The sequence below is a fragment of the Vombatus ursinus genome, unplaced genomic scaffold, assembly GCF_900497805.2.
Source record: "Vombatus ursinus unplaced genomic scaffold, bare-nosed wombat genome assembly UNPS02014791.1, whole genome shotgun sequence".
In the NCBI taxonomy this organism is placed as follows: Eukaryota; Metazoa; Chordata; class Mammalia; order Diprotodontia; family Vombatidae; genus Vombatus; species Vombatus ursinus.
In genome coordinates, this window is record NW_020954569.1 from 5,137,966 (window position 1) to 5,163,901 (window position 25,936).

A 25,936-nucleotide genomic window follows, 5' to 3' on the forward strand; every position below is an offset into this window, starting at 1 on the left:
CTCATGACCCCTAAAATGTTTCTAAACCAGGAGGACTGGTTTAGAGTATGTGCCCTGACCTAGAGGTTTGAGTGTAGGTGTCTTTTTTAATTTTGTGTTTTTGAAGATGAGTAAAATGAATAGTGAATAGATCTCAGGATTTTTAATTCATCTGATTTTGCTTTCCATAGAGTAATCTTTACTCAAAAAAATGGTTATGTATCTCTATTTCCTAAACTAATGTTGGCTGGCAGCCACTTTTTGAACTCAGTATAAAATAATTACTTAATGGGTCAGTATGAAGTAACTTAAAGTAATCATTCCAGCCTCGATCTTTTAAGACTCCAGCAGAAATTCATAGTTGAAATATTTAAGGAAGAACATGGCAAGTGTATAAAACAAGTACATGTATCCTTTGATAAAATATAATATATAGTACAGTGGTATATATTTGGATAAAAAAGAAGGTAGCAAGAGGAAAAAATTTAAAAAGTGAATTGAGAATAATGATTTCAATTTAACAGAAAATCAGTTGTCTGCTGATGATTATGTACAGGTGAAATGAGATGGATGGGGATGTGAGACTTGAAAATGGCAGTGACCTTTAGTTGTGATTTGGCTTTGTACAGTTCGTTGGACGAAAGTTGAAAATTCTTCTTAGTAAATGTAGAAGTTGGTATAAAATTAATTTTAATGTTACTCTTTTTTTTTTAATGGAAAACAGTAGCTTATTCTCCTTGAACAAGATTCTTTCTCCAGTAGATGGCACTGGCAGACTATTTTGCCATTTTATCAGCTTCATACTTGTGGAAAGCATGAGACATGAATTATCATGGTTTTCCTAATAACTATAATTTTAAGAGTTCTTCAGGTGTAGAATTGTTTTTCCACTACTTTTTTTCCCCCAAGGGATCATTTAGTGTCCACTCAAATGCTATAGTAATACAAATGACATAAGTTCTTGAGATGGCCACTTTCCTCAAATTCCCTACCAAATCTAGTTGAGGTTGTGTGGGGTACAGAGACCCTTACCAATAAATTCTGGAGACTCAGATGTAGCAAAGAGAAAGATTTCTTTATTAGCTTTCTCAAGAAAGGGCACCTTCTGTCCACCTAAAATGGCTCTGGTGGAAGAGTGCAAGGGTGTACTCAGCAAAGAAGGATTATATAGATCCCTAACCACAACTCCTCCTCCCTAACCCCCTTCCTCTCAGCTCATTGGTGCAAGCCTTGAGGGCACAATCTATTCCCGGAAATTCTACCCCAGCAACAGAGAACAAAGACAGTTACCTAGAGACATGAAAAAGGCGGAAAGTTTTTGCAAGAGTGAGTAAGCAGTTTTAGGAGGGGGGGTGTTATTCCTCCCTGCTATGTGCCTTAAAACAAGTTTGGGAAGGGGAGGGTCTGGTAAAGTACAGGATGTGTTGAAAAGCATGTTTCTTTACAAGGTCAAATGATGAACTCTTTGAGGAGGCTTCACTCCTGAGAGATCCTCAGAGATCATCTTTCACAAGATGACAGTTTTTTGTTGGAACAGGTCAAAACTCGTCCCATTTTCTTTCAGCTTATAGTTAACTTTGAGTAGCCCGTTGAAGTTAAATTCTACTTTTTTTATCTTTATAGGCAGTTTAGTTGAACTCTATGTCATTTATCTACTTAAGAATGCCATAGTTTATAAAGGTTCCACTGTGATTCTGATTTCATGAGTTCTCTGAAATATACAAGAAAAATACTGGGAGCAGTGGATGATGGCAGGAGACTAGGGGAGAGATTTAGGAAATTTGTTATGTTGTGTTTCTGCTGATAGTGACTTTTGAGTTGACAGATTTTTTTTAATGATTTAATGTTTTTTCCCCTTAATTCTGTTACTAAATCATTACCAGTACACTTCTATATGTAGAGAGCAGACCTGGTATCTTTTTATTAGCTTTACCCAACATTGTATAACTTTGCAGTATACACCTCCAAATGGTAATTGATAGAATTATAAACACTATACTTCATATATGTCTATTACTTTTTAAATCAGGTAGAAAAACGCTTAGAGAAAAGTAAGAACTAAACTTCTCTTATTGTTATTACAGATTCCTCTGTGTAAAGTAATTAGATTTAACATAGACTACACAATTCATTTCATTGAAGAGATGATGCCTGAGGTAAGGGAGATAATTATTTAACAGAACTCCGTGGGGCATTTATCTCTTTTATTCAGAATTTCTTTTTTTTTAAAGTATTGAAATGTTCTGTATTGGAACTTTTACTACATATATAACCTGGTAACATTATGTTTTGACAGACTGTTGAAGCAGGTAGAAGTTATAGTTTAAAATGTGGGCCATTGTTAAAGTCACTTTATCTCTTTTTGAATATATTGTTCATCATGTTCTGTAAGCTAACAATAACTTTAAATCTGTTTCTAATGTAGTTCATATAAGCAATAGATTCTGTTACTGGTCATCTGAATAAATTAGAAAAGTGAAACTTAATCACATGGCTATGGGAAGAACATTTTCAAAAACAAGATCAGTGCTTCATTTTCCTTTCCTTGCTGTATTGTACTTACCTTTTTTCCTGTCTTTTCTTTGTTGCTGCCCATCAGCAGCACTTAAGCTCTTAAAGCTTAAAACTGTGCTGAGACTTGTATCAGCAAGAGACATGCAATTCCAAAACCAAATTAATGTGAATCTCTGAGAGTTCTTTTGAGTCAACTGGGAGGGTTAAATGACTTACCCAGAGTAACACAGGCAGCGTGCAGCACAGTGAGAACTTGAACTCAGGCCTTCTCCACACCAAAGGCTAGTATTCTATCCCTGATGCAATGCTGTCCTGTTGTATCATTATTAATATTAACAAGTTAATAATGTTGAGCAGCTCCTATTTAGTTGGTTTCTATAGTTTTAAAATTATTTTGAAATAGCAAACTTATTACTTTATATTTAAAAGACATCTGTAAGGCTGGTTGCAGTCATTTTAGGGCATGCTCGATGGTCTTACTTTGTTGCTATTGCCAAAAAGTTGATCATATTTTAATGAATCTCTGGCCATAAAATTTAGCAGACCCAAACTCTAATCCTTTCCGATTTGCTGGACCTTGCTAGAGCCTAAGCTACTGGCAGAGCTTCTGAAAATCTATAGTCACTGCCACCCTACAGTGAAACATCAGTCTTTGTGGTCTATAGAGTACAGTACTAAAATATTTATTGTTTTTCAGAATTTTTGTGTGAAAGGCCTTGAGCTCTTTTCCTTGTACTTATTCAGAGACATTTTGGAACTCTATGATTGGAATCTTACAGGTATAGTACTTCAGCAAAGGACAACTAGTATGTACCTCTTGTGCAGATCAGAGTTCTGGGGCAAATATAAAATTCATGTAAAGTTGTGATAATAATAGTTAGCATTTATATAGTCCTTTAAGATTTGGCAAGTGCTTTACATATATTAAATCATTTGATCCTCACAACAACCCTGTGAAGTAGAGATTACAATTAGCCTCATTTTACAGTTGAGGAAACTAAGGCACAGAGAAATTAATTGCCTTGCTGAGGGTCACAGAGCTATTTAGTACATGAAGGCAGAATTTGGAAGTAGGTCTTCTTGATTCCCAAGTCCTGTGCTCTATCCACTGGGCCACCTAGCTGTCCATTAAGGAAATCATAATAGAGATATAATGAAAAGGATAATGCTTGTATTTAAGAGTCAAGAGTCTGCAAAAGATTTTAAACCAAGTTTGGTTGTAAAATTTTTTTAAAAAGAATTGAGTAAAAATAGTTCTGTCGCTTAAAAGTACCCAGTAGGAATTGATTTCATTGATATGAACAAAGACTATTGGTTAGACATCAGCAGGTTCTTAAAAGTGCTTTTTACATAAGACTACATGTCAGTACCCATTGTGCCTCAAGAAGGTGTTCTCTGCTCATTTTTAAGAGTGACTACTTAAATTTCATTAACAATAGTCCTGTGAGTTAATATTTTAAATCAGTAAAATTTTATATTAAACCCCCAAAAAACCTTTTAATTTTTAAGTTGATGAAAATAAAATGCCATAATTAAGTGTAGAAAACCAAAAATGGTTGCCAGTATATGTTTTTGTTGGCCACTGCCATGCTTTTTCTCTGTCTTTGTGCAGGTATACTAATGCTTACATAGGAGACTATGAAGATTTAAAAAATATTTATCTCTTCTCATTGATAAGCACTTTATTCTTCAGGAAATGTCTCTCAGGAATTGTGTGCTTATTTTGAAAAGGAACCTATTAGAGTTAATTTTCAAACTAAACTACAACAATTGTTTGTTAAATGTTAGGTGCATATTCCTTTAATAAATTTCTGAAAGACAAAATGATAAAAACAGAAATATAAGCATATTATATAAGAATGTATTTTGTTTTCTTTGACAGTAATTTTATTATGTAAAATAGACTTTAAAAAATCATTGCTTTAATTGTACATATCTAATGGTGGATAGGGGAGGTGAAATGTAATTTTGTCATTTTCTTATCTTTTGGCATCCTTCCTTGTTATAGTCTTTGGCTGTTCGTATAAGTTACACACGATTGATTCATCTTTGAAATATAAGTGTTTGTGATCATTTTTCTATGTATGTGTGTACGTACATATACACACACATTTTTCTAGCGTTGCTGTTTGTTACTATAAAGCCTAGGGATTGAGTAACTTTCAGTGTTTTGTAAGACTTTTTTTCCCTCTTCCAATTGTTTTAGGCCCTTCATTTGAAAATAATAGTTCATGCTGTCCAAGATTTCATTTCATGCCACGTTTTGTAAGATTTCTTCCCGGTAAGTATATATGTTTTCAAATGAATTAAAATTTATTGTTCCGTATAGTATTTGTGATGTTATACAACAGTGTAATAATAATTGAGCCTGAACAATCTTCAGAGAGATCATAGCTACTGTGTTTTTTACCTTCATCTGTGACCATATCTGCAGCATTAGAATCTATCCTGACCCACCACATCTTGTATATAAATTTTTAAGAATTTTTAGGTACATTTTGATGTTTCTCAAGAAATACTCATATCCCCTACCATGTACATTTCCCTCAAACAGTTTATCAGTATGTTGACTACTGAGAGGGCTATGTCCTTTAACTATGAAAATATGATAGTAACAATTAATGCATTTGAACAGAGTTTTGTTACCTCTCATTGTTGACTTTGTTTGCATTGTTGTGGTTGTTGTGTCTGATTTTGCCTGTTTTCTTCACTTTGCATCACCTCTTACAAGTCTTCCAGTTTGTCTGAATTTTTCTGGTTGTCCTTTCTTATGGAGCAAAAATATTCCATTACATTAATATGCCATAATTTGTGCAGCCACCCCTTAATTGTCAAGCACATATTTTGTTTCCTTCTTTTTGTTACGCTTCAGTGAATGTTGACCTGTACATAGATCTTTCCTTGCTATCATTAAATTTCTTGGCTTGTAATCCTAATAGGAGTCTGTGGGTCAAAGGATATGAACAACTTAGGTCATTCCTTTGCAGAATTCCAAGTTGTTTTCCTGAATGATCGTACTACTTCTCAACTCCATAATGATGAATTTAGTGTTTATGTTTTCCTACAGCTTTTCCATCAGTAGATTTCCCATTTTTTTTCCCATCTCTGCTAGCTTGAAATGGATACCTCGGGGTAATTTTAATTTTCGTTATTCTGAATTTTAGTGGATACCTGATTTGTTTTTTTTGTTTTTTTTTTTTGTTGTTGTTGTTCTTTTGCTTTTTGGCTAGGCAGTGAGATTAAGTGACTTGCCCAGGGTCACACAACTAGTAAGTGTTAAGTGTCTGAGGTCAGATTTGAACTCAGATCCTCCTGGCTCCAAGGCCAGACTCTATCCACTGTGCCACCTAGCTGCCCCTGGGATACTCGTATTTTAAGAAAGACACTGTCAAATCAGAGCCCATCCAGACGCTAGTGGCAAGAATGAATAATGAAGAGAATTGGCAATTGTCATAGGAACATGATTTGGGTTCTTAACCTTTTTTTTGTATCATGTACCTTTTTAACAATCTGATGAAACCCTTGGAACCCCCTTTTTAAATGCATAAGGATTACACAGGAAACTGGTCATAATCAATATGTATTTAAAGAAAAATTCATGTACTCCAGGGTTAAGAATACTTGACTTAGGAGGAAGGTGGAACAAAAGAGCAGTTTTTAATTTTTGAAAGACTATTACATAGAAGTGTGACTTGTTTTACTAGGTCCAAGAAGATAGAACTAATAGCTGTAAGTAGAAGTTGCAAAGAGGCAGCTTGAGGATTAAAGAAAGGAAAACATTTCTGACAGTTACAGAAAAATGTGTAATGAGTTTTCCTCTGGAATTTTCCTTACATAAAAAAAAAAGCCCAAAAGTAGAGAGAGTTTTCATGTGGAAATAGTACACTGGAAGTATTCATACTTGAAGGACTGGATGATCACTCTTAAGGAATGTTATAAAGGAGATATCCTATTCACATGTATATTATATTATTAAATGACTTCTGAGATTCCTTCCAACTCTGAAATTCTGAGATTCGGTCCTACATTATATTGAGCCCTTAAGCTTTTTTGCCTAGTTGGGAACTGAAATAAAAAATATATAGTCCAGTTTAAGCTCCCTATCAGAACAAGATACCAAATGTAATAAACAAGAACTAAAATGTAATATAGTTGTGCGTGTAGAATTCATATCTATGGTAAACGCAAATTTGTTCTTAGGTTTGGTGTGATAAATTTAGCTATTTTTTGTAAACAGTCTTATAATTTGAAGCATCATTTCATAGGATCATAGAGAATTTCAAAACTGTAAGAGATCTTAAGAGGTTTAGCAAATCTAACTTGTTTTACAAGTGAGAAAACTGAGGCTCAAAAGTGTCTTGGTGCCAGCAATTTAATGAGAGAGCTAGGATTATGAGTCAGATCCCCTAACTATTATCTAATTGTATGTTCTTTCCGTGACACCAAGATTATAGATAGGTGAACAATATTATCAGGCTCAAGAAACAATATTTAAAGTTACTTCTAATTAAGTTTCTCACATCAGTTAAACGTGCAACCTTTTGGATTAAGAAACAGGTTTGTCCTTTTGTTTTTTATCTGGGACAGTGAATTCATAAACCAATACGATGGACATGTGTTTCACTGCTCTTCACAACTCTTCATCTATTCTTAAAAGTTTAAGTTCTTTCTGTAGAGGAAAAGCAATAAAAGCAGAAAGAGATTATGTTATTGGTTCTATCCTCAAGGTAGTTGCTGGGGGAAGGGAGAAAAGAGAAGGCTGTTGGTGCCTGGGTGAGGATTAAGAGAGAGAAAGAGGTTGATGCTGTTTTCTGGGACCAGCATTCACTGGGGATGAATCTGGACTCTGTGTTACACATACCTAGAGGTAGCCACAGGTGGTCCTAAATAATTTATCCTTTTAGAAATAGCATCATAACCCTTTCCTCACATAATCCTGCTCCATTTTAATTTTTCCTCTGTAGATTCTTTACTGAATGAATGTATGAATGAAGGACATTTTTTAAACACTGTGGGCCAAGCACTGGGCATACAAAATAGAAAAACAAGATGGGCCTTGCTTTCAAGGAGCTCATGTTCAAATAGGGAAGGAAAGGCAATGCACACAGGAGGTATCAGTTGTAAGTCAGATGGCCAGACACAGTATGATACTTAGGGGACAAAAGTAAAGCAAGTAGTAATCCATCTTCTTTAATATCATTTCCATTGGGGGAAAAATATATTGAACCCCGTTATTTTGCCAAAGAATCTGGAGACAACTTTGTTTTCTGGAGCTATGGCTGCTGGGGAGGCCCTGGGCCACAGCCTGTTCAGAGGCAGTTGCTTAGTTTCATCTCTACAATGGTTACTCCCTTTGACAGTGACTTCAAGAGGTAAGCCTTGAAAGCAGTATTAGTGTTTGTGGGAAAGGGAGAGGGCTATTCTATTAATGAAATAGCCCGCTGACAAATTCTCAGACTCTTGGACTTAATCTTTTACTGATTTAAAAGTAATCTATTAAATAGAGCATATAAAAAGAATGTTGTTAGGAAACAGCCCTGAGATAAGAAGTTTGAATGACAAATGTGCTAGACTTTTTTTATATTTTAAATATTTTCCTCAAAAGCAGTTACCTTTGAGAGGCTAAATATCTTTTTTTCAACAATGTTGCCATTGTTCAAAACTTTTTCATAATACGTAACTAGGTAACCAGTATTTTTTGATGGCCATAATTTATTTTTGAGCAAAAGACAGTGTATATTTTGTTTAACTACATTATTCAATATTACTTGTCTATAAATGTCCTCTGCACCATTTCTCAAAAATACCCTCTTCTCTCTTATCACACTGCCACCACTGGCACAGGCCTTTATTACCTCATGTCTGGATTAATGAAATAGCCCGCTGACAAGCCAGCTTTGCTACCCACTCCAGTCTATCCTCCATTCAGCCAGTAAAGTGCTTTTTTTTGAAATCACTGGTCCAACCATGTCACACACACCCCATTCCACCACCTACTGTCTCCCTTTTGCCTCCAGCATCAAGTACAAAATCCTCTGCTTGGCATTCAGTGCTGTTTATGACCTAGCCCCCTTCGTTCTATACTTCCTCACCTTGTTCTCTTTCATCCAGTGACACCTGAGGCCTTCTCTGTGTTCCTCAAACAAGACACTACATCTCTTGGCTCCGGGCATTTTCTCTGGCTATACCCCATTCCTGGTACTTCTCCCTTTCCTCAACTCTGCCTACTGGCTTCCCCAGATTCCTTTAAGTTCCAACTAAAATCCCATCTTTTACAGGAATCCTTTCTTATTCCCTCTTAATTCTAGTGCCTTCCCCCGTCACTTATTTCCAGTATATAGCTTGTTCATGTTTTTGTATGTTTGTTGTCTTCTCCATTAAATTATGAGCTCCTTAAGGGCAAGAACTCTCTTTTGCCTCTTTTTATATCTCTAGCACTTAGCACAGTGTCTGGCACATAGTAGGTGCTTGATATAAGTTTATTAATTGATTGATTGATTAAATGTCTTGACTGCTTCAGAAAATGAAATCTCAGAAAATAAAAATTTTTCACTACTGAGATTATTTACAAGAATGCAGCATAATTAGAGTTGCATAAAGACGAGTTTCAGAAATATGTTTGAGCAATGGTGCCATCTTTGGAGTCAGTTGTATATAGCCTTATACTTTCCTTTGAAGGGAACCAGATTTTAAAGGTTTTGTGGGGGGGGTGGGGAATGTGTGTGTGTGTGTGTGTGTTAGAGTTATGAACTGCCTGTTTCAGGATGTTTAAAGAATAGTCTTGATTTTTGTGTGTGTGTGTTTTGTGTAGCTTTTTCCTGTGATTCCTTTAAATGTGAAGTGTTTTTAACTATTTATTTCTCTAGTGTATCTAGAAACAACAAACTTCTTTTTCTCTAGACTATATCTGAATTCATTAGGTTGAGCATACTTTCAAATGTATAGGTGAAATAATAGTTGACTGTTCTTTGAAATTTCCTTGTGGCCTTTCTTATTTATATAGATCGGTTTCTTTCTTTCTCTTTTTTTACATTTGTTTTCAAAACTTTGTGTTCCAAATTCTCTCCACCTCTCCCTCTTTACTCTCACTGAAAAGGCAAGCAATTCCATATAGGCTACACATGTGTAGTCATGCAAAACATATCCACATTAGTCATGTTGTGAAAGAAAGCACAGACAAAAAAAAAAATCAAGAAAAATAAAGTGGAAAAAAAAAGTTGCTTCAATCCATATTCAGATGCCATCAGTTCTTTCTCTGGGGGTGGATAGCATTTTTCATCCTAAGTCCTTCAGAGTTGTCATGGATCATTGTATTGCTGAGAATAGCTAAGTCATTCACAGCTCATCATCTTACAATGTTTGCTTTGTACCCAGTACATTTCACTTTGCATCAACCCATGTAAGACTTTCTAGATTTTTCTGAGAACATCCTGCTCATCATTTCTTATAGTATAATATTATTCCATCATAATTACATGCCACAACTTATTCAGCCATTCCCCAGTTGATGTACATCCCTTCAATTTCTAATTCTTTACCCCCAGAAAAGATCTGCTATAAATATTTTTGTATCTGTAAGCCCTTTTCATTTTTGTTTTTTATCTTTTTTGGGATACAGACCTAGTACTGGTATTGCTATGTCAAAGGGTATGCATGGTTTTATAGCCCTTTGGGCATAGTTCCAAATTGCTATATAGAATTGTTTAATCAATTCACAACTCCAACAACATTACATTAATGTCTCATTTTTCCCACATCACCTCCAACATTTGTCATTTACCTTTTCTGTCCTATTATCTATTCTAATAGGTATGAGGTAGTACCTCAGAAGTATTTTAACTTGCATTTCTCCTATCAGTAGTGAGTTAGAATATTTTTTATATTATCTGTAGATAGCTTTAATTGCTTCATCTAAAAACTGATTTATCTTTTGATCATTTATCAAATAGGGAATGGCCCTTTTTTTACATAGATTTGACAAAATTATATATAATTAGAGAAATGAGGTCTTTGTCAGAGAAATTTGCTTCACAATTTTTTTTTCAGTTACTATTGCTACTTGTATTTCCCTCCATCCTGTTCTCCCTACCTCTGTTTATTCTATTCTCTCTCCTTTCGCCCTGTCCCACCTCAAAAGTATTTTGCTTCTGACTACAGCTTCCCTCAATCTGCTGTTCCTTTTATCGCCACAGGCCTTCCCCCACTTCTTTCTCTTATCCCCTTCTAATGGGTTTCTTTCTGCAATAAGAAATGTACTCTTTCCCAGTTTGAGAAAAAATGTCTGTAAAGATTCCTCTAAGAGGTAACACTGATTAATCTTTTTATATTTAGACCACCAGTATTAAATTGACTCTTCTGAAGTACCTTATGTATCATCTTTATTGTGCTTTTTCCTTCTGTAATATAAGGCAAGCCTGATCATGGTAATTTATGTTTCTGTACAACTCAATACTTGATTTTCTCCTGTGTTTAGTTCATAGAATGATGACACAGTGGTATGAGTATAAACCCATTTGGTTCTTTTCATTGTGGCAGGTGCAGCAAATTAGCACCAAGAATTAGTCCATAACACAACAATAACTGATTGAGTATATCCATAAATGTCCCATAAAAGCCTTGCATTTCTTTAACAAAGTGCTATAACTTCCAAAGAGTTTTTAACTATTGTGATAAAAAGAATGGTAAGTATGTATGTCATAATCTGTAACAGGGAAGTATGACATGTGGCTTTTTAAGTTGCTCCTTGAAAATTTGTTTTGAGAAGAAAATTTATTTTTATTACTTGAAGCTTAACAAATAAAAGTTTCTAATTGTTAATAATGTTGTTACCATTTTAGTAAATCAGATTGTTTATGAGCACAATTTATTAATTAAATGAATGTCTTTCCTCCTATTTGTCACCTGGATGAACAATTGAAAATATATACTGCCTCTAAAAAGCTTTTTGACCTGTTGTTTTTTTTTTCTATACCATTTAATGCTTTGGTGTTATGAAAATTCTTCTTGCCTTTACTGTCTTTCTTCCCTTTTCCCTTGCAAGATGGAGGAAAGGAAGTGCTATCAATGCATCAGATTCTGCTCTACTTGTTGAGATGTAACAAAGCTTTGGTGCCTGAAGAGGAGATTGCTAACATGCTCCAATGGGAAGAACTTGAGTGGCAGAAATATGCAGAGGAATGCAAAGGGATGATTGTTAACAATCCTGGCATGGTATGTTTAGTTGCCTAAATACTTTGACATCTTAAAATACTTTACCACCATATTCCCCAATTTTTAATGTGCTGTAAAAGGAAGAAATGTGAGTTTTAGAAACTAAATGCTTTTCTGTTTCTTTCTCAACATTTCCCCCATTAATTATTATATTAATTAGCAAAAATAACAAGATTTAGAGTTATCATAGAGAATTACATTTGTGCTAAAAAATTAATTGTATTTCATGCTTTCTGTTGATTATCTGACACTGTAGTATTTGGACAATTTTTAAAAAATTTTAAAAGAAAACATGAGAATTAGAAACAATAGAATAAAAAAAGTTCTTGGTTTTTCTTGTGATTTGAAGGTTAATTTGTACTTTATGTCAGGAAAAAATTAATCTTCTCTGTAAAAATACAGATATATCTCATTTTTTTTTTCTGGAAAAAGTGCCTCTTTTCACAATATGCCACAAGTACAATTTAATATAAATTGAACTTGCTGACTTTCACCCCATAACATTTCATTTGTGAGTGGGAAAGAGCCTGACAGCTAAGGGAGAGCTTATTTTTTGTGCATGCTCTCACTTGTACATAACCTGGAAATATATAAAGTGAAATTAAAGCAAATGCGTCAGCATATCTTGTTTTCTGAAATGTACTTCTTGCTTATCGTTAGTTTCTGAAGAAGTTAAGAAAAAGTTATGGCTGGCTGCTGCCCTTTTGAAATCTTCACATTTAAAAGATGTATTTCTCCATGGAGTACTAGAACGGACAAAATCATTCATCATACCAAATAGTATTGGCTTACTTGTAGAGATAATAAAGTTCAGTCTCTGTGAATAAAGTTTTGAATAACATTATCCTCCTTTTTTTGGGGGGGGAATTTAGGAATTTCTAGAAAAATATGATTCATTTTCAATCCTCATCCTTCTATCATGATATATTAGTGAGACTTCTTATCAGAGTAATCAGCTTTGATTTTTTTCTCTAGAAACCTAGCTCAGTACGCATTGATCAACTGGATCGGGAACAATTCAACCCTGATGTGATTACTTTTCCAATTATTGTCCACTTTGGGATACGCCCTGCCCAGTTGAGTTATGCAGGAGACCCTCAGTAAGATATCCTTCTCAATGTTTGTCTTAGTCTTTTCACTTTCCACTAAAGAGAGACTTTTATATCTATGCCTTGCCCCTTTCCCCCTCCCTTTTAAAAAGTTGTCTAAAATAGACCTTATTTCTACATTTGCAGTTTCATTTTTTATTTATCATTCAAAACTCTTCACAGTCTGGCCCCTTCCTACCTTTCCAGTCTTGTGACACTTTATTCCCCTCCACGCAATCCACAATCCCAGCTATACTGGCCTACTTGCTATTCCTCACATATGACACACCATTTCCTGTTTTGTGCCTTTGCACTGTCTGTCCCCCATGCCTGGAATGCTCTCCATCCTCACCTCTACCTCTTAGAATCCCTAGCTTCTTTCAAGACTCAGCTCAAATGCCACCTTCTGCAGGAGACTGCTCCCGGTCATCACAGCTGCTAGAGCCTACCACTCTAAGGTTACCTTCCATCTACTCTGTATGTATCTTGTATGTACCTCTGTATTTACCTGTTGTCTCTCCAGTTAGAATGTAAGCTCCTTGAGGGCAGGGACTGTTTTTGTCTTTCTTGTTTGTATCCCTTGTGCTTTGCACATAGTAAGCACCTAATATATGCTTGTTGATTGATGTGTTGTTACATCACCGGGAATAAGTCCGTTTTCTATATGTTCAGCCGTTTGAAGTTTTATTCTAACATATTTGGAATTCCTAGCTTACTTAGTCCTGTTTCTTTTTGTAGAATTCTATCAATATTATTACATTATTATCCTAATTTCATTAGTTTATATAATATTAGAGATTTTTTCTTTGTTTGAAATTAAGCTTTGTATAGCATTTTGATATTTTAACTCAATACTCAAAATTTTTGAAATTGTAGAACCTGTCACTTTAATTGAAATTAGTAGGACTCTTGAAGTGAAATCTCTTAGAATGATTTCTTAAAATTCTTAATAATGGTACCAAAATAACTTGAGGATCATTTTTTGGGTGGTAGGGGCAGAGAATGGGGACTTTAAGGACCATCAAAAGTTGTTTAACTTACTTAGAGGGGAAAAGAAAAGAAGGAACCCACTTCATTTCCTGCATGTCTTGCTTTTCCTTTAGAGAAGCAGCAGGATATAGATAGAAGATAGACTTGTAGTAAGAAAGAATTGGGTTTAAGAACCTCTGGTACATTCCTTATTGTGTGTCCATGGGCAAGTCACTTAATTTCTGAGCCTCATTTTCATCATCTGCAAAATGAGGTTAAGACGTGTGTCCTTACAGGGCTCAAATGAAAGAACTGGTTTAAAGTGCTTTGTAAACTTTAGAGTAGTATAAAATGTCAAATTTTTTTTTTTTATTTCAAACTGATTGCAGAGAACACAAAATGAATCTACTATGGTATCATGGTTGGTTGCTTCCCTAACCAGACAGAGGGAGAAAAGGATAGGTATACATAGGTAGATGTGGCATTTCCCACAGAGATATCTTAACTGCATCTCAGACTTTTAATTAAAATTTTAGTCCAAGATGTATGAGATGTTTAATTCAGAATGGGTAATTGGGAATGAGAGAACCTGCTACTTCTGTTAATGTCTTGGGTGCTGGTAATCTTTGCTGATCTTGATTCTGCCTGGGTCCATGCACTTGCCAGTAGCTTGGACTAAAATAGACATTTCACCTGTGAGGAGGTAGAAGGTTCCTAGGTCCTACCAATGATGGCATGCTTGTCACTTAGTTGTGAAGATAGCTGCACCAGTATTTGGTAGGCAGAAATTATCAAATACAGCAAGGATGTGGTGGTCATAATGAGAGAAGAATGAGGTTTTGGGGAGTTTAAGAATTTAAAACTGATAACAGTCTGGAGGAGAACAGAGACGTTTTGTTGTTGTTTTAAAGTATGAAGTACTTTGCCCAGTCTTCTTTCAGCATCAATTCCCCTACACCATAAGAAATTGTTGATAATAGAGGCCCCTTGTCAAGAGAAACAGCTTTAACTGTAGGAAATGAAGACTCAATATCAGAGAAGTATTCTTTTGAACTTTCCTCTTTGTCAGAGAAACCATAATGAAATGGAACTGAATTTTTATGGATCCCTAAATGGGTGACAATTAATATAATTTATAAAGACCATGTATTGCTTTGATTCCCAGTATAAGTGTTGGCAGTTTCATTAGTGAGGATCAGGTTTGATAAGTATTTAGTCATTCCATAATGGCCTATTCACGAATCTACTTTTGTCTTGAAAATCATAGATTTTTGTGCATCGTTTTCAGTTGTAAAATGGTAGCCATATGACTTATGTCTAAGTATAATTGATCTACACTACTACCTTTGAGACTTTTAAATTATCCTACTCTTAGAGTAGATAGTGTTATTGATTATAAACTAATCATATTGACTTTGTAATGAACGTAAAATAATTTATCCTTTTGTATGAGTGTTTTCCCCTTTAAAGTAGTCAATTTGTTAGGCTACCTTTATTCCACTGATACTGCCATAGCTCAAAATATTTTTAAATCTATGAAACCACCTACAGAGCCAGTTTAAGCATCACACACACACACAATCAATCATTCCTTTTTTTTTTTTTTTTTCACAAAAATTTTTGGGTATCAAAATCAGGATCACTTTTTTTAACCAGATTAGGCTAAGCAATTTTATGGATCACTTTGATTTTGGAAAATAGAACAAAGGATAAATACTTTCTACTATTTAAGATATTCAGAAAAATGTGTTTAAGCTCTGGCTGAGATTTCAAAAGAGAAACTCCAAAAAATGTTTTGAGCAATGCTACGTTTTTGGAATAAATGTATAACCTGCCAAAATGACTAGTAATTGTCAGTGACCTTGCACAGGTCACTTCATATTCTTGAGCTGGATTTGATCCCCTCCAGTTCTAACACCTTAATTTGGATGCATAAATTCTGACATGCTGACCAAGTGGTCTGTCTGTCTCCCTTTCTTTAGGTATCAGAAGCTATGGAAAAGCTATGTGAAGCTCCGTCACCTATTGGCAAACAGCCCCAAGGTCAAACAAGCTGACAAGCAAAAGCTGGCACAGAGAGAGGTATGTTAAGGATGTAAGATTTTCGATGACTAATTAGTCAATTGTTGTAGTATTATAGCATTTCTTTTTTTTTTTTCCTAGCTTGCATTTATATGTTTAAGATTTGTTTTTTAAAGTACGTTACAAATATTATTTTTTTATCCCCACAACAAACCTGTGAGGTAGGTGCTGTTATTATTCCCCCCCTTTTTTTCCATTAATAAATTTATTTATTTTTAGTTTTCAACATTTACTTCCACAAGATTTTGAGTTCCAAATTTTCACCCCATCTCACCCCTCCCCCACCCCAAGATGGCATGCATTCTGAATACCCCTTCCCTTAGTCTGCCTTCCCTTCTATTTCTCCCCCCCTTCTCTTATCCCCTTCCCTTTCTATTTTCCTGTAGGGCAGGATAGATTTCTGTACCCCATTTCCTGTATTTCTTATTTCCCAGTTGCATGTGAAAACTTTTTTTTTAAACATGTGTTTTTAAAACTTTGGGTTCCAAATTTTCTCCCTTCCTTTTTCCCTACCCACCCTCATTGAAAAGGCAAGCAACTCAATATAGGTTATACATGTGCAGTTATGCAAAACACTTCCACAGTAGACATGCTGTGAACAACTAACTCTATTTCCCTTAATCCTATCCTGCCCTCCCCCATTTATTCTATTCTTTCTTTTAACCCTGTCCCTCCTCAGAAGTATTTGCTTCTGATTACCCCCTTTTCCAATCTGCCCTCCTCTCTATCATCCCCCTACTCTCTTGTCCCTTTCCCCCCCTATGTTCCTGTAGGGTAAGGCAGATTTCCATACCCAATTGAGTGTGTATGTTATTCCCTCCTTAAGTCAAATCCTGTGAGAATAAGATTCATTCATTCCCTCTCACCTTTCCCCGTTTCCCCTCCACTGTAAGAGCCTCTTCTTTTCTGTTTTTTTTGTGAGATAAGTTACCCTATTCTACCTCTCCCTTTCTCCTCCCAATATAATCCTCTCTCACCCCTTAATTTTATTCTCCAGATATGACCCCTTCATCTTCAACTCACCCTGTGCCCTCTATCTATCTATTTATCCATCTACCTATCTATCTATTTATATATATTATGCACATACATATAATTTTTTCCCTCTAGCTACCCTAATATTGACAAAGGTCTCATGAGTTACAAATATTATCTTTCCATGCAGGAATGTAAACAGTTCAACTTAATAAGTCTCTTATGATTTCTCTTTCCTGTTTACCTCTTCATGTTCCACTTGAGTCTTGTATTTGAAATTCAAATTTTCTATTCAGCTCTGGTCTTTTCGTCAATAATGCTTGAAAGTCCTCTATTTCACTGAATGACCATTTTTTCCCCTGCAGGATTATACTCAGTTTTGCTGGGTAGGTGATTCATGGTTGTAGTCCTATCTCCTTTGGCCTCCGGAATATTATATTCCATGCCCTGTGGGCTCTTAATGTAGAAGCTGCTAAATCTTGTGTTATTCTGATTGTGTTTCCACAATATTTGAATTGTTTCTTTCTAGCTGCTTGCAATATTTTCTTCTTGACCTGGGAGCTCCGGAATTTGGCTACAGTATTCCTAGGAGTTTTCCTTTGGGGATCTTTTTCAGGAGATCGGTGGATTCTTTCAATTTTTATTTTGCCCTCTGGTTCTAAAATATCAGGACAGTTTTCCTTGATAATTTCTTGAAAGATGATGTCTAGACTCTTTTTTTGATCGTGGCTTTCAGATAGTCCAGTGATTTTTAAATTCTCTCTCCTGGATCTATTTTCCAGGTCAGTTGTTTTTCCAATGAGATATTTCACATTGTTTTCTAATTTTTCATTCTTTTGGATTTGTTTTACAATGTCTTGATTTCTCATAAAGTCACCAGCTTCTCCATTACTCCATTCTAATTACTCCGTTCTAATTTTTAAGGAAGTATTTTCTTCAATAAGCTTTTGGACTTCCTTTTCCATTTGGCCAATTTTCCTCTTAAGACATTCTTCTTCTTATTGGCTTTTTGGACATCTTTTGCCATTTGGGTTAGGCTATTTTTTAAGGTGTTATTTTCTTCAGTATTTTTTTGGGTCTCCTTTAGCAAGCTGTTGACTTGTTTTTCACGTTTTTCTTGCATCACTCTCATTTCTCTTCCCAGTTTTTCCTCTACTTCTCTTACTTGCTTCTCAAAATCCCTTTTGAGCTCTTCCATGGCCTGGAACTGTTTCATATTTTTCTTGGAAGCTTTGGATGTAGGAGCTTTGACTTTGTTGTTTTCTTCTGGTTGTATGTTTTGGTCTTCTTTGTCACCAAAGTAAGATAATATAGTCTGATTCTTTTTGCACTGCTTACTCATGATCCCGGCCAATTACTTGAGTTTTAAACTCTTTGTTAAGGTAAAAGTCTGCTTCCAATGTGAAGAGTGTACTGTCCCAAGCTTCGGGGGTTTTTACAGCTGTTTTCAGAGATACTTCTAGGGACCTGAAAATTTTCAGTTCTTCCAAGGTGGGTATGATAAGGGGCGAGGTGTTTTATCTCCATCACCACAACACACTCCACCACGCCAGCACTCCTCCTCACCCCAGGACCCCCCCCCCCCCCCCCGGAACTGTGACCCAGATCCAAGCAGCAGCCCTGAAGTCAGGAGGACCTGAATTCAAATCCGGCCTCAGACCAAACACTTGGCACGTACTAGCCGTGTGACCTTGGGCAAGTCACTTAACCCTGATTGCCTCACCAAAAAAAAAAAAAAAGAAGACGAAGAAGAAAAAAAAAGATGTGGTTTGTAGAGCCATTTCTTTTATGTTTGTTTTTGTTTTTGGCTAGGCAGTGGGGTTAAGTGACTTGCCTAGGGTCACACACCTAGTAAGTGTCAAGTGTCTGAGGTCAGATTTGAACTCAGATCCTCCTGACTCCAGGTCTGGTGCTGTATGCACTACGCCACCTAGCTGCCCCCAAGCCATTTCTTTTTGAGACTGCATTCCATGGCTAGCTACATATTCCAAAGATTACTGGTTTTGTCTGCTTCATGAATCCAAGAAGGATATTTATTGCTTTACTTAAGACATTTAGCTCTGAGAAAAATCTTGACATGTTTCACAATGATATTAAAGAAAATATTGACAAAGTATTTTATTAGTCTAAAATCATAGACCTTCATTTATTTATTTTTCATTCTCCAAAAGCAAATATTTGATTGAATAAGTTTTGTCTTAGGTTTCTCTTCTGTATTTACTGGGAAAGAATGATTTAGTCATGTGATGTTTTGAACATCCTAGTTTCTCAGGTGCTCCGGGTATTATAGTTTTCATGTGAAAATAGGTGAGTATCTACGTTAAGTGTAGTTTTGATGAATCCATTTTATTTCTTACTGCCTGATAGCTGACTTAACAATACTTTAGAAATATTGAATTGCTCTCATAATTAGTTCTTTTCTAGGAAGCTCTGCAGAAAATTCGACAGAAGAATACAATGAGGAGAGAGGTGACGGTGGAACTCAGCAGCCAGGGATTCTGGAAAACTGGCATCCGTTCTGATGTTTGCCAGGTAATTATACTTTTGAAATTAAAATTAGGTTCACATCTCTTCTCTTACCAGGTACCTGGGTCCTGAAAACATCCTTATACTGAGAACTGGTAGTTTTTTTGACTTGTTGATTTGGGATTGATGGAAATCTATACCAAACATGGTTTCCATTTTTTTGGTAAGCTTCAGTTTAATTTGGTAAAAAATCTGTTAAGCATATACTGTTTGTAAGATTCTTTGCTCAGTATTGGGAATTGAAAAGTGTAATATTTCACAGTCTCTACTTTGAGACAGTATATAGGGTGATTCCAAGAGCACAAATAAATGTAATACAAATTAGAATGAGAACAGTGCATTCAGGAGTCAGAGAGGCAAGCAAGATTAGGGGGAAAGGAATAATTACTTCTAGATGAAGGAATACAGGAAAGCTTCATGGAGGTGGTAATAAGAGTGATTTTCATGGCATTGAAAAAAAAACCAAAACTTTGAATTGTTGCTACATTTGGAAATACATATTGGAAGCACTTGAAAAAACACAGCAAATGACCACTGCGCAGAATGACTATTAAAAGGAAAACACCTAAAATTACAGAATAACATAATTCTTTACTTCAGAGTTAGTGAAAATCGATGATGAAAATACAAAATCTAATGAACCATTTAAATATCTGGGCCAAAATACATCGTTTTAGTTTTTGTTTTTTTATTAAACCCCCCAATAGCTTATGCAGAGAAAAATTTCATTTAACTAGCACTGAGGTTGGTTTTTTTGGGAATTAAAAACCACAAAACACTTATCCACAAAGCCACTAAGGTGGCTTTGATCTTTAGCATTGTTATGTTCTATCTTGTAATTACCTTCTTTGTTGGGGACCCCTGTGATTTTTAGAAACATAAACTATGTTACCTTCTTGCTATCATTTTTAATGAGGGACTTTTTCATGGTTAATTTGTTTCTTCCATTGTTTCTCTTATTTCCTCATATTTGTTGTTATTGATAGCACAACAATATCCCATTACATTCCTGTACCTCAGTTTGTTTAGGCATTCCCCAGTCAGTACCCACATTGTTTCTAGTACATTGCTAGTACAGCAACTCTTATGATGAATATATTTGTGTTTACATTGGGCCTTCTGTCTCTGAATACTTTAGGGTCTTTTAATGGGATTTGTGGACATTTTATTCACTTTTTTAGCACAGTTCCAAATTGTTTTTCAGAGTAGTTTGACCAGGTCACAATTCCACCAACATGTTAATGTGTTTCACTTCCCACAGCTTCTTCAGCATTGACTATTTTCTAACTTTTTTATCTTCGCAAGGTTGTTTGATGTCAGATGAAAATATAGCATTGTTTTAATTTGTATTTTTCTTAGGAATTTGTAGCAGCCTTCATGTAGTAGTTAATAATTTGCAGTTATTTTGAGAACTCTTCAGGTTTTATCACTTATCTTTTGTGGCATCCTTCTTGGTCTTATATATGTGTTAATTTCTTATATGTCAAATATCAGAGATATTTGATGCATCCAGTCTAATTATTAAGCTGAAACTATTCTCTCCAAAGTTAGCATTATGACTTAATAGCCAAAACTAATAGCCATTTTCTTAATCTTAATCCTTTTCACTTCTCTTCAGTATTTGACAAAGTCGTTCGCTTCATTCTGGATATTGTCTTCTCTGTAGTTTCATGATTTTTGTCTGCAGGTTCTTCTGACTGATTATTTCTCTGACTGCTTCTTAACCTTTCTTTGCTAGTACTTCATGCCATGTATGCTAACCTTGGGTGTTCCCCAAAGCTCTGTTCTGATCCCCCTTCTCTTTTCACTTCATACTGTCTCATTTGTTGATCTCATTAGCTCCCCTGTGTTCATTTATCATCTCTATGAAGATGTTTCCCAGGCTGTATATCTAGCCCTAGTCTTACTGAGCTAAAATCACGCATCTTCAACTGCCTATTGGACATCTCAAACTGGATGTCCTTGTACTCATCTCAAACCCAGCATGTCCATATCAGAACTCATCATCTTTTTCCCCAAATCTTATTTTACTCCAAACTTGCATATTACTGTTGAGGGTGTCACCACTGTCCCAGATCCTCAAGTTCACATTCTTAGTGTCATTCTTAATTCCTCACTTTCACTCACACATATCCAGTCCACTGCCGAATCTTTCCATTTTTACCTTACCAGATCTCTCGTAGGCATTCCTTTACATTCCTTTCTCTTCACTCATAACCACAACCCTAGGTCAGAACCTTATCATCTCTTGCCTGGACTACTGTACTTATTTTCTCACTGGTCTCCCTGCCTCAAGTCTCTCCTCATTCTAGTCCATCCTTCACTCATCTACCAAAAGGAATTTTCTAAAGTAAAGGTCTGACCATGTCACCCCACCTTCTGCTCAGTGAGCTCCAATCCTCTTCATTACCTCCAGGAACAAATATATCAAGTCTCCTGTTTGGCACTCCCTGCCATTCTAGCTTGAAACCTTATTTCCCTCTACAAATTCTGTTACAGTTCTACCAACCTCCTTGTACTTCCTCCAACACAGTCTACTGTCTCCTGTCTCTGGGCCTTTTCATTGGCAGTTCTTCTCTTCACCATTGCCTTTCAGTTGTTCTGTCTTCCGTCAAGACTGAGCTCAAAGGTCACTTTCTGCAGGAGGCCTTCCTAGTCTTCCAGGTGCTAATGTCTTCTTTCAGATTATACTGTGTCCATTCTGTGTATGTATCTTGTAGGTACTTAGTTGTTTCCTTATTTCTCTTTCTCCCTTACCTTTAGAATGTATACTCCTTGAGGGCAGGGAGTTTTTTTTACTTTTCCTATTATCCCTAGTGTTTAGCATACTGCTTGGCATATAGTAAATGCTTAATTTGGCTGACATATACATATGGATTTGTACATATATATATATATATATATGTATATGTGCGTGTGTGTGTGTGTATAATTGTATTAAAATAGTCCCCTATCTCTTATTTCTAGCATAAGATGAGTATTGTTTTTTTAATAATACTTTCTTGAGTCTGTTTATATAATTTTGTAGTTTTGACTGTCTAATAATACCAACTAATTGTTTTCCTAAAATTATATCATCCATGCATCCTTGCTGTGAATCTAATTTGATTATAGTACATTATTTTTTTGTATACATTGCTCAGACTTCTGTTGTTTTTGTGCTAAATATGATTTAAACTTTTAGCAAATGTATTCATTATTGATAGTTTTTTAGGGTTCTTTCTATATTTTATCTTTTCTTGTTTTAAGTTTTAGGACTGATCCCCCCGTCCACATTCCCCCCAAAAAAAGGAATTAGAGTGCTTTCTTAAATTTTTATACTTTAAGTAGTTTAGTATTAATTGCCTGTTTACATAGTTTGTTTTCTTTTAAGTGTTTTGCTTTTATTTTCTTCTGCTGGTTATGAATTCATCTTCATTTTCTTTTTAAATTAAAGGCTTATCAGTTTTGTTAGTCTTTTCAAAGAGCCTTCCTTTTGCATTCCCTTTGCATTAAGAGTTCTGGTGTTTTTACAAAGAAAAGCCCTTGTTATGACATAAGAAACATTCTAATAACTTGAAGTTGTTTTTGATAATGTAATATATTTCATGATTATAGAAATAATTCTGTTTAGGGAAAAATACATTTCAATAGAATAAGCTCAGGCATTTCCCTTAGATGTTCTGGTTTATGTGCAGATACTGTAGTTTCTGGAATTAACAGATTATTAGCTTCTGTAAGACTTGGATTATACCTGTCTTTTTGGCTTTTTTTTTGTTTTGTTTTGTTTTGTTTTGTTTTTTGGTGAGGCAATTGGGGGTAAGTGACTTACCCAGGTCACACAGTGTCAAGTGTCTTAGGTCAGATTTGAACTCTGGTCCTCCTGACTCTGAGGCTACAGCTGTATCCACTGCCCCACCTAGCTACCCCTAAACATTTTCAATCTTTTTTTTTTCCTTTTTGGCCAGGCAATGGAGTTAAGTGACTTGCACAGGGTCACACAGCTAGTAAGTGTTATGTGTCTGAGGCTGCATTTAAACTCAGGTCCCCCTAAATCCAGGGCCAGTGCGCTATCCACTGTGCCACCTAGCTGCCCCTATACCGGTCTTTTTAAATTTTCTCTAATTCAGTGTTGATACAAAAAAGGTACTCAATAAATGTTGATTGAATGACTGGGATACAGCTAACATCATTTTAATTCCTTAAAAGGTGTATATTGTTGATGACCAGATCCAGTAAACATATTATAATATAATAACAGTTCTTCCATCTCTAGAACTCACTGTTCCAGAACTCATTATTCCTTCATTCTCATGATACATACTAATGAAATAATAGATTAAGTGTGCTATTTAATACTGTTGGGAAGTAATTATGTACAAATGAAAGTCAGGAAATATAAACTTGTCATGCATCAATTCCTTTTTTTTTTCTTCTTCCCCAAAACAGAAGTAACTGCTTTATGGTTTCAGAAAACAGCCTGCAAATCACCACCACCACTCCAGCACCTCAAAAATCTGTCTAACCACCTGAAATTTGCATGGAAGTGATAGATTCTAGAAAGAGCTGTTTAGTGTTCATTCAGGGACAGTCTTATATTAGTGACATGGTTTATTATTTACAGAGACCAGATAATTCTAGAGGCTTATGACACACAGTAGAGAATAATCACCAATAAATAGCATTTCTGTCAGTAGATGTCCTTTCTCTGTGTACTTTGTATCTATTTGTTGTTCAGTTGTTTTCAGGCATGGGCTGTCTCCAGTTGTCCTGATCCATATCTGGCCACTGGACCCAGATGGCTCTGGAAGAGGAAGCGAGACTAGTGACTTTGCACAGCCCTCCCTCACTTAAATCCAATTCACTCTCTCACTTACATCCAATTTCCTTGCATGTCATGGCATCACCTCCTTCATGTTATGGTCCTCTTCGGGAACGAAGGACAAACAGCAGCAACCTCTCTTCAGTCATGTTTGACTTTTTGTGACCCCTTTTGGTATTTTCTTGGCAAAGATGCTGGAATGGTTTGTCATTTCTATCTTCAGCTCATTTGACACATGAGGAAACTAAAGCAAACAGGGTTAAGTGACTTGACCAAGTCACACAGCTAGTAAATGTCTGAGGCCAGATTTGAACTCAGAAAGATGTCTTCCTAACTCTAGGCCCTGCACCTCTTATCCACTACACCACCCTAGTTGCCCTTTCTGTACCTTCTAACCCTAACCCTAAATGCCTCTGACTCTAACCCTAACCTTAAAAGCACCTCTGACTCTCCTCTCCTCTTGCCTCCCCTCCTCTTATTTTTTGATGGCTGAAAGCTGCCCATTTAACTTGGAGTTTACTGGCCAGATTTCTCTAAGACCAACCGTTAAAATCCAGTTCATTCTGGAGCTCATAGATTGGACAGCAATAGGTCCCTGCCCAAGCACCACTTAATGGTTATGTTTTAGGTTCTCCTGACTCAGTGAATGTAAATAGTAACTGTTTCTCTTTTGGCCAGCAATTCTGAGGGTCTTCCCCTCCCAGTTTGATTTTTTTTTTTTTTAATTAAAGGGACTCTCCCTTGGCTCACTTTTTTTTTTTTTGCTTTTTGGTGAGGCAATTGGGGTTAAGTGACTTGCCCAGGGTCACAGAGCTGGTAAGTGTCAAGTGTCTGAGGTCAGATTTGATCTCAAGTCCTACTGACTCCAAAGCTGAAGCTCTGTCCACTGTACCACCTAGCTGCTTGGCTCACTTCTTAAAGAGGCCTATTCACTGAATGGGCATTGCCTTACTCAGAGTGAGAACCTGAAAAGACCTTAGCTTAAAAGGGCCAGGATCTCCCATTGCATCCTGAGCTATCTCCAGATGTCCTGATGAATATCTGGCCGTTGGACCCAGATAACTCTGGAGGAGAAAGTGAGGCTGGTGACCTTGTATAGCCCTCCCTTACTCAAAACAAAGTCATTCGCAAGTCATGTCATTGTCTCTCTGATGTCATGGTCTTCTTTGAGAACGAAGGATAAACAAAACAACAGTATTTAATATTGTAGACCACTTCTTTGTGTAACTCTGGCTCCATTAGCTTCTTGCATATGTAGATATTATTGCTATATCTTTAAGAGTCCATCAGAATCTTTCCATTGTTTTAAATACTTGTTCTGTGAGGAGATTGAGAAGTTACCTCTTATTCTTGATAGATAATTCACTGATAGAATCACAGAGAGAGAAAGAAAGAAAGTGGACCAAAATAGAAAGCCATAATTTTTTAAGCAAAAGAGAGTGAAAGTGCTTGCCAAACCAAATGTTCAGTGTCCCAAAAACCCAGAGAAGAGAGATAGTATCTAGTAGGAGAGGATGATCAACAGAGTCAGATACAATGGAGAGGTAAAGAAGGATGAGGCCTGGGTAAAGATCTGACAGCCTATCATTAGTGACTGCAGAGAGTAATTTAAGTTATGAAGTAGGAAGTTAGTTTGCAAAGCTTAAGGAAGGTGTGAGAGGAGAGGAAATGTTGACAGCTTTTTCTAGGCATTTGGCTGAGAGAGTGAAGAGATATATAGGACAGCAGCTTGAAGGGATGGTAGGATCTAGTGAAGGTTTTTTTGTTTAATAATGTGAAGCCATGTTTGAAG

At 35.9% G+C, this 25,936-nt stretch overlaps 1 protein-coding gene across 7 annotated transcripts in view; it reads left to right on the forward strand.

The window, feature by feature from the left end:
• The window catches only part of DROSHA (drosha ribonuclease III), a 112,301-nt gene that overhangs the window by 42,474 nt on the left and 43,891 nt on the right, over nucleotides 1-25,936 (forward strand). For all 7 annotated transcript variants that reach the window (XR_003569689.1, XM_027868870.1, XM_027868869.1 and 4 more), the window contains 7 exons: nucleotides 2,064-2,135; nucleotides 3,191-3,272; nucleotides 4,700-4,774; nucleotides 11,534-11,703; nucleotides 12,679-12,803; nucleotides 15,743-15,842; nucleotides 19,242-19,349. Coding sequence is in view for 6 of the 7 variants with exons in the window: in XM_027868870.1 (XP_027724671.1) it covers nucleotides 2,064-2,135; nucleotides 3,191-3,272; nucleotides 4,700-4,774; nucleotides 11,534-11,703; nucleotides 12,679-12,803; nucleotides 15,743-15,842; nucleotides 19,242-19,349 (732 nt within the window). In the remaining variant the exon portion in view is untranslated. The remainder of the gene's footprint in view (nucleotides 1-2,063; nucleotides 2,136-3,190; nucleotides 3,273-4,699; nucleotides 4,775-11,533; nucleotides 11,704-12,678; nucleotides 12,804-15,742; nucleotides 15,843-19,241; nucleotides 19,350-25,936) is intronic.